This window comes from Arachis ipaensis, chromosome B03 (assembly GCF_000816755.2).
Source record: "Arachis ipaensis cultivar K30076 chromosome B03, Araip1.1, whole genome shotgun sequence".
NCBI lineage: Eukaryota > Viridiplantae > Streptophyta > Magnoliopsida > Fabales > Fabaceae > Arachis > Arachis ipaensis.
In genome coordinates this window covers 9,205,660-9,215,357 of record NC_029787.2, presented here as the reverse complement: position 1 = coordinate 9,215,357, position 9,698 = coordinate 9,205,660, and the positions used below count along the sequence as shown (strand labels likewise).

The window sequence follows — 9,698 nt, the reverse complement described above, 5'->3', positions numbered from 1 at the left end:
ATGGTGTTATTATGTTATGTTAATGTTATGATGCGATCTAACTAAGCCACATACATCGAAACACAACGAACACGAACACCGCAAAACGCAACTCAGAAACGAACACCATCAATGATGGCTTCGGCGTTCGTCAAGCTCGATGATTCTCCAATGTTCCAGAAGCAGGTAAACTATTACTACCTTTACCTGCATCCAGCCTCCATTCTAGTCCTTTTTTCACTTTCTCGCAATCCAATTCGTTAGTTGCATCCAGCTTCATTTCAGATTTGTTTTCATTTTCACTGTTGTGAAAATCTTTTTATGCTATGATTTGAAGGCATGTTGTAGTGTTTCGATTTGTTCTCTGAGATACTGTTTCATAGTGAACCACAACGATATGAGCTGGAATCTTGAATGGTTAGTTAGTTTAGGATTGAATTAGGTGTTGTGGTTTGTGGAAGATTGTGGAATGAGGATTTCGTTTAGGTCCTTTGGGATGAGCATTAGGTTTGCTTGCTCTGCTAATTTTGAAAATTTCTTTTTTAATTTCTATAGTTTTTTCCTTGATTTGGAATGAGTAAGCAAATGAGGATTAATGGAAGTTAATTTATGTAAGGATGGATGACTCTTGTCTGCTCTATGGTGTCAGCTATGTCTTAGTAGGCAATGGGATTGATTGGCTTTTATTAGTAGAAATAAATAAAGATTCATTATTTATTTTTTTTTTTAAAGAAAAAGAACTTGCCTTCTCTTCAATTTATGTGAAGGTAAATTGTCTGTTTCTCCCCTAAAGAAGTATGTGCACTTGCACTTCTCATGTATCGATGTTGATCAAGATTCTTTGATTCATGGATGCTTTAGAAAGGTTAATAGTCATGTACCGAAAGTAGAAAGAATGAAAGATGATTCCTTGCCAATAATTTAGTTTTCTTCGTGGACAGGTATTGTCTCTTGAAGCAAATGCTGATGAGTTAAAGGATCGGTGCCAGAAGCTGTTCAAAGGATGTAAGAAGTTTATGTAAGTTCTTTATGGTATTCCTATATTGGATCTACTATTTTTTTAAATCAATCATTGCCATTGTTATGCAAAAACAGTCTGCCCGAGATTTCAAAGATATAACTTTATACATGAGTGTTTTTTTATTTTTTTATTTTTTTTTTCATATAAGAAGAAATAGGATCTTTTTCTCCTCTGCTCATGATTGTTTCAAGTGAATTTCTATCAATCATATGCAAAAAAATTAAATGTTTTGTTGCATTTGTGGGTGTATAATCTTGGTGTTTTATTTTAATAATTCTTTTTGAGAAAATTTCTTATCCTACTCTCAGGTATCCTTGCTCATCTCTTTGTGAATAAGTGTGCATATATGTAATATGGATTTTGTAATTGTAAATTTGGTTGATGATGTATCGACTCTGTTTATCTATAGTGACATCGATTTTAAGAAAATTTAACTTGGCTTTTGATTTTAAGTCTTTTATGTAGCTTAATTTAGTAAACTGCTAGATCGTTCAGAATAATGACTTGTTGTATGGTCTTCCAAGTGAAAGCTTACTACTGAATGATTATGGTATCTAAAATACGTGGTTTAGCCCATCAGACTATTTTGGAATTGCAAATTAGAAAGTAGTTGATTTTTTATCTGTATCTCCTCAGGACAGCTTTGGGGGAAGCATATAATGGAGAAATTGGCTTTGCTGATTCATTAGAAATATTTGGCGGTGGCCTGGATGACCCTGTTAGCGTGTCAATTGGAGGTTGTTAAAAGTCATGATTTTACATATATTCTGTTTTAAAGGTTCATGTTCTGTATTTTATGTGAGTGCTATATTTTTGTAGGTGTAAGTATTATAGAATCTATTTGCTTTCTCTGTTATCTCTTTTCCAGGACCGGTCATATCTAGATTTGTTACTACATTACGTGAGCTAGCTACTTTTAAAGAGCTTCTTCGTTCGCAGGTAAGCCATTGAACATAATGCTGCACCTTTTTCATGAGGTTTCATGTAGCGATCAAAACTTCCCTTGTGCTAGGTGTATTTTATCATGAATGCAACGGTCTCTGGTCTTTTGCCAAAAGCAGGCCTCACTTGAAGATATAAAAAAATAAATGAAAATTCCTCTAAAAATTTGGAAAATAAATGAAACTTAAATGTTTACACAGAGACAAAATGTTTTGAAGGTTCAAGGAGTGTTTTGTTTGAAAAATAAATTAAAGTAGAGATTTGAGAATCCATTCTTTGTTTAAGTATACTTTTTCTTGAATATTGCGAGATCCAAAGCCGTTTTCCAATCTTCCCCTTTTTTGTTGACAATTGATATCGATTTTTTGTTTGGTAATTATTTGACAGATTTCTTGTATAGGTTGAACATGTGATGATTGACCGGCTCGCAGAGTTTATGAATGTTGATTTGCAAGAGGCAAAGGTTTTTTTTTTAATACCTTTTTGTCTCAAGCATGAATGTTTGCTTCTATGTTTTATTCTTTTTCTCCTTAATAATATGCATGCTGTATACTTTTGTTTAAATTATCCTTTGTTGGCTGTGTCAGGATTCTCGGAAACGTTTTGACAAAGCTATGCATTCTTATGATCAGGTATTTAGAAAATAAAATTATCTTTTATCAAATTGATGACTTTATTCGTCACATTGTTTATATATCAAAATATACAGTATGTTCTTGTCACCTTTTTCTAGCCAATTGTTTTCCTTTTTGTTTTAGAATTAATATAAATTGAAGTTATAAACCACTAATTTTAGAATCTGAGAAAAGGCCAGAGTTAGTAATTTCAGTGAATCATATCTATGTTGATAAGTCAATGTTTTGATTGTCCCTGCAATATATATATTCTTCCATTTCAGTGCTTGTGATCCACACTGTCAAGCTGATAATCATTTTCCGTTCTCGCTACCTGAATATTCTTCATGTGATGTCTACTTTATCCTTTTTATTTCACCCCTTTCTTCTTGTTTTAGTTGACTTCTTTTGGTTATATTTTAGCTTTTAGAATTCCTCGGAAGAGTGTTGCACATATGCTTGTAGTCCTTCCTATGGTTAAGCCTATTTGGACCATATTTGAAGTCATTTGTTCACAGTTGCTATTGATTGGTTTCTATTTCTAAAGGTACTCATGTATCTCTTCAATTTTCAGTCACGAGAAAAATTTGTATCTTTGAAGAAAAATACGCCGGAAGACGTTGTTGCTGAATTAGAAGAGGTTTGCCTTATCAATTTATAAATGATTAGATTGTGAAAAGTTGCTTTTTCTTCAAATTCCGTGCATGCATACTAAAGTTTCCGGCCAGAGTGTACATTGATAACTGGTGTAGAATGTATTTCATCACTTTCTGTATAAATCTAAAATTTATTATAGTCATCGTAATGAGTATATGTAAGTGGTTCTTATCTGATCGAAACTTTAGTTGTGTTTTGTGGCAAAATGTTGATAAAGTTATCACTTTTATTTTCTCATCTCTGCCCAAATTGTTTAAACTTATTCTTGGATAGTTCATTGTTCTTTCTTCAATAAGTGATTATTTCAGACGTGACAACCTAAAAAAGTGATGTTAGTTATATATTGTGTTAAACATATAGCTGGTGTACCATGAAAAGGGCAATATTAGTCTGTAATATCAGTCAGGTTGATACTGGCACACACTGAAAGGCAATATTAGTCTGTAATATCAGTCAGGTTGATACTGGCACACGCTGATATCTACATTCATCTGAATCTAAAAGGGTTGATCTGTTGTAATTTGAAGGAGGCCCGAACTTCATTTTTAAGTGTTGGTGTGTATTGCTTATATGACCATGTATCATTTGGAAATATGCATTGCTGCTAGATCTGAAATTTTGGCTTGATTCACAGATGACTCTACATATTTGCTCACATGGTTATCTAATTATACACTTTTATTGTTATATTTGGCATAGTCCTACTGACCGAGTGAAATTAGTTAATCAATTATCTCGCTGTTCTGGTTCATGACAGGATCTACAAAATTCGAAGTCAGCATTTGAAAAAAGTCGCTTCAATCTAGTATGTCTTGTACAATTATGTATCTTTTGTCTTTGTTATTTGTTGGCATCTCTACAATCTTTTTCATATTATGAACCTGGTTATTGGGTTTTAAGGAGTGCAGGTACACTCTCTCATGAATATCGAAGTGAAAAAGAAGTATGAGTTCTTGGAGTCCATTAGTGCGATAATGGATGCTCATCTAAGATACTTTAAGCTGGTCTGTTATTTGGTTTGCTAATTTTTCATTTGTAAACTTTCAGTTTCTTTTCCTTTTGTATTTGACAAGTTCTCTTATACTTTAGGGCTATGAGTTATTGAGCCAAATGGAACCGTATATTCACCAGGTACAAATGGGGTTTTGTTTCATTGTCCAAAAAGCCTTTCATTGAAAATGCGATTTACACTCCACATCTATTTGCAAAATTTGATTAACTTTGAAATAATCTCTTCAATATTTGCTTTTGTAATTTCAATGATTAAAACCCGATTGCACCATGAAATTTCACACAATCTTATATTTTGTCTTGAACATAGGTGTTAACATGTGCACAACAATCTAAAGAACTGGCTAATATTGAACAAGATAAGCTTGCAAAACGAATCCAAGAATACAGAACACAGGCTGAGTTGGAAAGCACACGAGCTTCTAACAACACGGAACCCTTGCCAGGTGCTGATGGCACACATGTTGTAGGTTTGAACACTTACAAAGGCTTTGAAGGAGGGATGCAGCCTGCGGCCAAAGGGGAGGCAAGTAAATGGCCTTTTTCTGGTTAAATATATGAAAGTTCTCCTGCACATGTTATATGCATTGTTACCTCTTCATTTATTTTGTTTATTATTTTTATTTTATGACTTGTAATTCTTTTATTCACCCTTGGTTTTAGGTTCAAACAGTTAAACAGGGCTATCTATTAAAACGCTCTTCAAGCTCACGAGGAGATTGGAAACGGAGGTTCTTTGTACTTGATAACCAGGGGAGTTTATTTTATTACAGCATGAAGGGACCCAAACCCAAGGTAGTTATTTATTTCAAAAACATATTTTGTACTATTAGTCTGGATACTTTGAATTTTGAAATCTATTTCATCCTTTCTTCATATCATTCCATTTGGTTTGTGTTTTCATTTTTTATTTTCAATTTCAATTTCAATTTCACTGTTTTCTATTTTTAAGATTTTGTAAAGAAAAAGTGAAAATAAGAAATAAAAATTGGAAACAAGATTTTATTGTTTTTATTTTTTTCTTCACAAAATCTTGAAAATAGAGAAAATTGGAAATAAAAACACAAACCAACCAAACCCAAGTCACTTATATTACTATTCATTCTAATTAGGGTGGGTCTGTGTATGTCTTCAAATTGTTTGGTGGAAATTGTCTCCTCTCATCAGTCAAAGAAGACAAACAAACAATATAGCTCAAAGCTAATAAGGCAATATATATAATCCTAACATTTTGAAGTTGACACCAGTTTAGCCTTAAAAGAAAATATGATATCTAGTCCGAATGCAGCTGAATTTTGACATCAATTTCATCTTACCATCAAATCATCAATAACTTCACTAACTTCTATTACTGTTTGTACTAATACATATTTGTTTCATATTTTTGTTTTTACCTCTTGATGAACTGTTAATTCTTTTCTTCCAATCTGTCCCCCAGGGTGCTCAGTCATATAATTATAATCGTCCTCCTGAACAAAATAGTGGCATGTTTGGTAGATTTCGATCAAGGCACAACAGGTCATCATCACAAAATGAGGATGCTTTGGGTTGTTGTTCAATTGATCTGTGCACATCCTCTATAAAGATGGATGCAGAGGATACAGATCTACGTCTTTGCTTCCGTATAATTTCTCCCTCAAAAACATATACTCTGCAGGTGACTGGTTGACTTATTTCTTATATTTGAAGTAACGAATCATTAGATATTCCTCTATAATAATGTGTGAGCTTATCATGGTGATAACAAAACATAAATTTCTCTTGCACTTACCTCTCATTCGTGTGAGATAAATTTTTTTCTTGTTTAGAACCTAACGTGGGGATTATGGACATTCTGTTTGTTAAAGTTGTACCATTGAATGTTTTAGGTTTAGTTTCTTCTCTATATCTTGCATCAAAGGCCGTGTGCTGGTTTATTGTAGTTCCATATTGGTTTTTGTTAGTTGACTCTGCATATTGTTTCTATCAGGCAGAAAATGAAGCTGATAGGATGGACTGGGTAAACAAAATTACTGGGGCTGTCACGTCGCTCTTTAATTCTCACTTTCTTCAACAGGTTATCTATTTGCACGTTTTGAAGCATAGCACTATGTATAATGTCCTTATAAGATTTTAACACTATTCCATTGTAATTTCTGCAGCCTCGTTATGATAGAGAAAATAGAAACTCAGCAACTGGTGCTTCGTCAACTAGTCAATCAGAGGATGGTGACAAATATTTGATGGATGACATATATCCAAAGGAAGTCCATAGTGTCTCTAAGATTTTAAGGGGAATTCCTGGGAATGATAAATGTGCTGAATGCAGTGCTGCTGATCCGGACTGGGCATCTTTAAACCTTGGCATATTACTCTGTATAGAATGCTCTGGAGTGCATCGAAATCTTGGAGTTCATATCTCGAAGGTGCATGCTTTAATATATAAAGGAAAACCATTTATTTTACTTCTACTTGGAAATGAGAAAAAATTTATAAACTGGGTGAAATTTGTTTTGAAGTTTACCTTTAATTTTCCTTAGTTTGTGATTTAAAGGTTTTACTTCTTGATCTTAGTTCTCTGGGATGGTCATATGGCAGTATTGCACTACAGTGCTAACATATTTTTGTAGAATCTCTTTCTTTCTGTCTGAAGGACACTTGTTTTCTTTTTTGGTATTAACAAACTGTTACCATTTTCTGAAGTTTATTATATTTTATCTGCCAACCACAGGTGAGATCTATAACATTAGATGTTAAGGTATGGGAGCCTACTATTTTGGAGTTATTTGATAAGTTGGGTAATGCTTATTGTAATTCGATATGGGAAGGCATGCTTCTACTTGGTAATGAAAGGTAAAATTTTGGCTCATTAACCAATGTACATTATGTGCTACATATCTGTTGATTTATTTAGTAGTTGAGCTTGTAATCCTTTCTTTTTGGGAACAATTATCTGCAGAGTAGGTGAATCAAATGGGCCAGCAAAACCATGTTTCATGGATGCCTTCCAAGATAAGGAAAAGTACATACAGGCAAAGGTAAGAATTTCAGTTCAATTTCACTTTTTATCTGCATGTGACTATGTATGTGGATTATGGTAGTAGGAGCAGCTTGATGTGTTAAAATGCAATTTTTATTTTCTCCGTGTAAGATAGGCACAATTTGTCTGTTTTATAAGGTTTTTTAATTTTATGCATTACCTGATTGGTTTTCTAGGCACAGGAAAAATTTTCAAAGAAATATTATTGTTGACTTTATTGAGGTATTTATAGATAATACATCCATAACCACTACCATTTTGGAATCTGTTATAATTGCTTTTGAATGATCCTAAGTCGTAGTTATGTCCAAACGTGTTAGGGAGTTATTATAGACGAAAGAGTGATACTGTTATCAGAACCCTTGCAGCTTGGCATTATGTTATGGATTGATGTACTAGATAAGGAACCCTATGCTTTCTTCAGTTTTTATTCTGATATAATTTTTTTTTTATTTTTTGTAATCAGTATGTACAGAAATCATTAATTATCAGAGAAGAGGATATTCCCGGGAATCCTTCAGTTTCTGTAAGACTCTGGCTAGCAGTTCAAGCTATGGATGTACGAGAAGTATATCGCCTTATTGTAATCTCAAACTCAAATGTAGTAAATACAAAATATGATGATGTGGTTTCCCATGCTGATGCTAAAGCCCTGGACTTAGAATGTATTATATTGGAAGGCCATGAGCAGGATTCTGAATCTTGCCTCAGCATTAAACAGACTAATGAGACACAGAAGTGTTTCCATGGTTGGTCATTATTACATCTAGCATGTCATTCTGAACATGCACTAATGGTTGAGTTGTTACTTCAATTTGCTGCTGATGTAAACATGCAAGACTATCATGGTAGAACTCCCTTGCACCATTGCATCACCGGTGGAAAAAATTCACTGGCGAAGTTTCTGTTGAGAAGGTAATAAACTAATACTTTTTGTTTAAGCCATTGTTTTACTGTGTTTCCATTATTCTCCTTTTATTCTGCCGAGCTTTTCATGTTTTATTTTGCATCAATTACATATACTTATGTGTGCGTGTGAGAGAGAGAGTTGTATTAAGCTTGCTAGTATCTTTATCCTACTTTCAAGACTTACATGCAAATTAATCAGGGGTGCTAGACCGTCAGTTAAAGATGCCGGCGGACTCACTGTACTTGAAAGAGCAATGGAGATGGGGGCAATAACCGACGAAGAACTATTCATCATGCTTGCTGAACACCAGTAAAGATGGAAACGGTATATAAATTGAGTTAACACTTAACGATGTTGAGGATAATCTTTTGTTTATCAAGCACAATGAGTTTATGTCTTATTTAAGTATGTGCCTATGTCTTAACTGAATTTCACCCGAGTCCCCATATTTCTTGCTATTATAGAGAATGCTTCTGATCATCCCATGAACACCTCTAATGAAAATCTTAATATATTCAAGTTACTTACAAAAAGTGTTGCTCTATTTTATGTTCACTTCTTATTTAGAAGAGTTCTGAACATAACATTGAAGGCCGTAGAACCAATAACTATATCTCGCTCTCAGGAAAAAAGATGAATATTGTAATTTATTGATCCCTGTTTATTAGCCTCAAAAAGTCATTTAATTGTGTTGAATTGACCCTTAACCTTTGGCTTCCCATCGGTTTTTCCAATATCTGGCAGGTGGCAGCTAAAACTTTGATATGGTGTGGAATTCGGAGACTAACAGCTCCTTCCTTTTATGAAACCGAACCTCTGCTGATTGCATTTTGAGACTCCAAAATCCAATTTACAAGACAAAAACTGCTTAATTGAGAAATGACAATTATTATAGTAATGTGCTATATCTTATTGTGTACTTTACATTCATTGATTTTTTGGTTTGAAGTTCAATCAGAAAAGCACGTGTACAGATGTGTAAACAAGGCACATTTTGATGCCTTCGTTGGATTAGATGTGAAAACCATTAATGTTTTGCCCTCACTTCAAATTCGAGGTGCTTGATGGAATTTATTAATGTGGAATTATATCGTGTGTGTATTATCTTGTACTTTCAAAAATGTGGAAGACATTTTATGTGGAAAATAAAAAATGCCTAAAAGTTAAAGCAACAAGCTATGCTACAAGCACATGCAAATATACTCCTAAAGTGAAAATTAGATGATCCAATGGTTGTGTTTTAATGTGTAAATGTAGTGAGTGTCTTGGCGCCTAATGGTTAACTTCTAACTTATCTTTCACGAGGGATGGGCTGATTGAGAATGCACATTAAATTCTAGTTAGGAGTTTTGATGGTCCAAGTTATATGTATATTGGTTTAATACTCTGGCCCAAAGTGCACTTCAGGTATTCTACGGTATACATCAGTTCTATTGTTCTGGAGAGCAATTTATTACTCTCATCCGAAAGAGCACTTTAATACACTGGTTTATTATTCGTCCGGCAGTGTAGGTATGTGCAATGGTTTGGTACCTTTAATAATTT

The 9,698-nt window shown here is 33.7% G+C and overlaps 1 protein-coding gene across 4 annotated transcripts; it reads left to right on the top strand.

The window, feature by feature from the left end:
• Positions 7 to 9,257, top strand: LOC107628741 (ADP-ribosylation factor GTPase-activating protein AGD2). 4 transcript variants are annotated; one of them, XM_016331324.2, is made up of 20 exons: positions 7 to 165; positions 921 to 997; positions 1,637 to 1,737; positions 1,869 to 1,939; positions 2,343 to 2,405; positions 2,530 to 2,574; positions 3,131 to 3,196; positions 3,971 to 4,018; positions 4,122 to 4,217; positions 4,303 to 4,344; positions 4,535 to 4,750; positions 4,888 to 5,019; positions 5,663 to 5,881; positions 6,194 to 6,280; positions 6,366 to 6,629; positions 6,935 to 7,056; positions 7,163 to 7,241; positions 7,710 to 8,158; positions 8,352 to 8,477; positions 8,898 to 9,257. In XM_016331324.2, the coding sequence occupies exons 1-19, from the start codon at positions 112 to 114 to the stop codon at positions 8,464 to 8,466; spliced, it is 2,346 nt and encodes a 781-aa protein (XP_016186810.1). In that variant the 5' UTR covers positions 7 to 111; the 3' UTR covers positions 8,467 to 8,477; positions 8,898 to 9,257. The 4 variants fall into 4 exon arrangements, 3 of the variants coding, with proteins under 3 accessions (XP_016186810.1, XP_020973702.1, XP_016186811.1); XM_021118043.1 differs by lacking the exon at positions 7 to 165 and having other exon boundaries at positions 1,642 to 1,737; XM_016331325.2 differs by lacking the exon at positions 7 to 165 and having other exon boundaries at positions 1,642 to 1,737; positions 2,330 to 2,405.